Below are 4,191 nucleotides of genomic sequence, written 5' to 3'. Positions count from 1 at the left end.
ATTTTTTCCTGATTTACAGAAGAGACCCACTAAAATGTCATTCAGTGTAACAATCTTGTCAGGCATATTTACAACAAAAATCAATTTATGACATATTAAAAAACAAATTATTTTCACCCTAAATACTAATTAGTTGTTATTTTAACTTTTTTAAATTTGTCACTATCCTAGGTTTTGCCCATTTGTCAGTAAGAATTTTTTACTCATTTAAAACCCAATAAAATTTAATATGCTCACTTATTCTTTTATATATTTTAATATGCACAGGTCAGAATAAGCATGTTGTTTGAATTTTGTACATAACTAAGTGTTACACTGAATGACAATGGAACATTATTTCAACCAAATTTTGACATTTTATTTTTCAAAAACTTATTTGAAACCTTAAATGTAGACACTTTACTTGCATTTAATGTGCTTTCTATGGACATAAAATCACTTTTGTAAATTTCTTTTGATGCGGACATCTTAATGTCTTTGACCCAAATGTATCGGTGTATTCATATTGTTTTCAATAAAAGTTTGTTTAGTTAAAAAAAGTCATGTAAGGTAACTATCTAAAAGAGATTGGATGTTTTTAATACATTTTCTGTTTTCGCTTTAGTGATATTGTTGTTTTTGTCATTTTTATTAGTAATTTTAAATGTCTATTTTTATTCATTAGTTTAAGTTTATTTTTTATTAGTTATTTTTTTTTAGTTTTCATTTTCAGTAAACAATAATAACCCTGCTAATCAATTAAAACGGTATATTTTTGATTCACCTTAAATACATCACCTTGAGTGTATACGTCTGTAACACGACTACTACTACTAATAAACAATTAATAATCAGTATTTACAAAAATTCATGTCAAACATGCATAATGCCTTAACAAAACTACTTCACCTTCAACTTTCTTCTTCTAAGAAATAATCATAAAATAATAAAACAGGGCAAGGGCAAGTCATAGAAAAGGAATATTCATGTCATATGTATGAATTGCATTCATAATTAATTTTATGAAAAAATTAATAGATTGAGAAACAGTCATTACCAAGATGGCTGCTCAATGAACCATCTACTCCAGTAAGAAATATACTGGTTATACAGTTTGCAATGCATCTCATTACAACCGCGTTCAGTAAAAAAAGCCATAGACTAGTACCTTGATATTGCTGCAGACTGAGAGGGCTTGTCTAATGTGCGCTGCTGTAGCACAGACAATGTAGGGATTTCCATCACGACAGGGTCTTTCTCTGCCCCCTCAACTTGAAAACAGTCATTAAAAATGAACCAGGGATTCCCCTTTTCACCATTTTCAGTCTGTGAAACACAAGCATCAAATACCACAATAACACTTCAGCACAGATGTAACAGTTAGAAAGTAGGTCAATTTTGAAACAGTAAATGAATTTAGACACGCAACCCCAGAAAAAAAAAAATATGCAAAAAAATAAAACATACGTTTTCAGGAAACTGGGAAGTTCCTGCTTCTGCCACAGGTAGGGTTGTTGATTCCTCTTTGCTGGTATTGTCCTGGAATGCACCCCAGTCTGAAAACCCACTGCCATCTTGCCTGGGTTCTGTCCAGTCCGCAGAGCTGAACGTGGACCAATCGTCAAAGCCTTCACAACTCTGAAAACCATCTTCACCATAACGGTCCAACATACACTCCCCCATTACACACAGCAACGCAAATACAATTCCACCTGAGAGTCTACTACTGTTCTGTCTACTGTACATCTACTTGTTCTATCGAGCTATAGCAGGATCAGCAGGGCTACCATGCCTTTATCCCTATTGACCTCAATTCTGTTGTTGTCGTTTTTGTAGCTACACTTTTGGCAGTGAGCAGTTTGTTCTCTGGTGTCCCACAGGAGGCAGGGAGTTCCCATTGTGTTTCAGAGGCAGATACACATGCTTCCTTCAAAAGACATTTCCTCAGTTGCTTTACTTCGATTACCAGGAAGAGGAATCTGGGAGGGAGAAACAAATGTAAAATATTAAAAGTTACATGAACATTGTATTTTATTTAGACGCTATCTATCTATCCATAAATGAATAAATAAATACAATGTAAAAATGTAATTGAAAAGAATAGAACAAAAAATTAACAGAACTATTTAGATATGCAAACTGTTGTTTGAATTTACAATTGTATTCCACCTGATCTACACCTTCTTAAAATATTTAAACTTTTATGTATTTTCGAACTTGTCAATTTTACATAACCAATCTTTCATAGCAGTAATTATTTTCTGTAAAAAATATGCAAAATTGTTACATTAAATTATTAATATAATCAGTTAACACGTTTAAACAATCATCTGTTAAGCATGATGCAATTAGGCTCCTAATTAAAATGTAACATAACAATGTAATGAAAAACTATTTTTTAAATAGGGGACCATGGGTTGGTCAACAGTCTGAGATGAGGGTCCCTGTGTCTGTGAAGACTGAGAACACTAAAAAAAAAAAAAAATTTACAAAAGGCCGTTTCCTTTTTATACAAATATAGGCCTACTGTATTTATATATATATTTTTTTAACAATCAGGTATCGCTATTCTGATGAAATGTACGTTGCTTTGGCTTTTCAACAATGTATTAGAGGTCATATTAAAATAAACTTGGATGTAAATAAACGATTTTTACGTCACATACTCTGAACAGCAATAAACGCCGTGTTTATTAACGTCGTGTAAGCCAATAAAAAGACTATATTCCACTTACCGTCATAAAGAAATCGCAACAGGTGTAATGAAACGCTGATAGCCTAAAATAGTTTTTCCACGTATTGCTTCCGCTGTTTTCTGTCGAGAATCTGACGTCCCACGAACAGGCGGAGCGAGCGGTGCGCACCTGTGCTTTGACAACACGCCCAGCACGCGCTCTCGACTAGACGGTAACCATAGTGCGCAACTCTCGCGAGATTCACAGGGATTTGAGTCGCGAAATAACTAAATGAATCGTTAAGAACAAATTTCACATTCATAAATGCAAGTTTACTAACAAAAAACCCCTTTACGTTTACTGTAGTACGACTGTATATGGACAATACTCATATTAGAGAAACTTTGAATAAGAAAGCTAAGACTTTAAAAGTTTGTGAGTTTTACAAACCATTTATTTGATATTTTTATACCCATGTCCTTCTTTTTTCTACATTACTACCACCCAGCACTTTTTAATTTAGTACTTGTTTTTCTCTTTATTTGTTTGCATTATGTATAATTGTATGATCAATATTTGCATTTGAGGTAATGTGCATGTATGTTGGTGTTTATTCAGTATTTATATACATATATATAAATAACCGTTATGTTTGTAAAAATACCTTAAAAGTGATGAATTAGCTGTTTGACCAAAAACATTGAGGAAAAAAAAAAAAAAAGCAGTTCAGAATATTGGTCAATTGCTGATCAGCATTGCAATATGAAATACAAATCCTGTAAAATGCCTTGGAGTGTGGAGTGTTACATAATTTCAGAAAACACAATCTCTGATCCTCATGTACACAAACCAGACACAACAGTCACGACAAGCACAAAAAATGATATAAATTAAGAATCCCTTTATTACAGATAATGTTACAGATGTTTAGTTCATTACAATTGTCAGACATTTATTTAGGACAAAGATGTGGAAAGGTTTAGTATGGCCGCATAGAACATCTAATCTCAGCCTAAAACTCTGCCTGTCAGCTAGTAAACCTGTGACCAGAAAAATAGAGGGGATTGCTCTAAAATATAGTAAAAAGCAGTATTTTGAGTGGTTAGAGGAGATGATGGATGTCTTAAGAGTTATTCTGCAAGTGCATTTGACAAGAAGGGGAGAAGGTGAGTCATTATTTTAGGGCTGAAAAACGGTCTCAGTAACTGCGACCAAACAGCGTGTAGAACTGCGCAGGCTCTTTGCCGCTGACGCACATCTGACCGGCCTGCAGGGTCTTCAAGCGCGTGCCAAACCGTGTGTGGAGAACCGTACGGTTCGATTTTTTTCTGCAAACCGTTCCACCCCTGTATGTATATATATATATATATATATATACACATACATACTAGGGCTGCACGACATATCGAAATATCGCAAATGTAAATATCGCAATATGCATATCGCAACGGCGTGCGATATTATTATCATTTTAATAATTGGCTACTTAAATCAAAACGTTGCAAAAGGTCAAAGTTTTAGTTCGACGCATATAGCA

The 4,191-nt window shown here is 33.8% G+C and overlaps 1 protein-coding gene and 1 long non-coding RNA gene across 3 annotated transcripts in view; one reads left to right on the top strand and one right to left on the bottom strand.

Annotated features, from left to right (window-relative positions):
• Positions 1 to 2,840, bottom strand: part of LOC107752696 (uncharacterized) — a 7,750-nt gene extending 4,910 nt beyond the window's left edge. The window contains exons 1-3 of one of the 2 annotated variants that reach the window (XM_016568720.1): positions 2,715 to 2,840; positions 1,447 to 1,958; positions 1,148 to 1,305 (exon numbers count right to left, since the gene is read on the bottom strand). In XM_016568720.1, the coding sequence (XP_016424206.1) occupies positions 1,148 to 1,305; positions 1,447 to 1,725 (437 nt within the window). In that variant the 5' untranslated portion in view covers positions 1,726 to 1,958; positions 2,715 to 2,840. The remainder of the gene's footprint in view (positions 1 to 1,147; positions 1,306 to 1,446; positions 1,959 to 2,714) is intronic. The other variant, XM_016568721.1, reaches the window with a different exon arrangement.
• LOC107752697 (uncharacterized) overlaps positions 1 to 3,934 on the top strand; it is a 14,354-nt gene extending 10,420 nt beyond the window's left edge. The window contains exon 3 of the long non-coding RNA XR_001641380.1: positions 3,550 to 3,934. This is a non-coding gene — a long non-coding RNA (uncharacterized LOC107752697). The remainder of the gene's footprint in view (positions 1 to 3,549) is intronic.
• Positions 3,935 to 4,191: the final 257 nt, after the last annotated feature.

This window comes from Sinocyclocheilus rhinocerous, unplaced genomic scaffold, assembly GCF_001515625.1.
Source record: "Sinocyclocheilus rhinocerous isolate Xijiao unplaced genomic scaffold, SAMN03320098_v1.1 scaffold6887, whole genome shotgun sequence".
NCBI classification, from domain to species: domain Eukaryota; kingdom Metazoa; phylum Chordata; class Actinopteri; order Cypriniformes; family Cyprinidae; genus Sinocyclocheilus; species Sinocyclocheilus rhinocerous.
The sequence above is the reverse complement of the archived record's forward strand: the minus strand, read 5'-3'. Positions and strand labels throughout refer to the sequence as shown.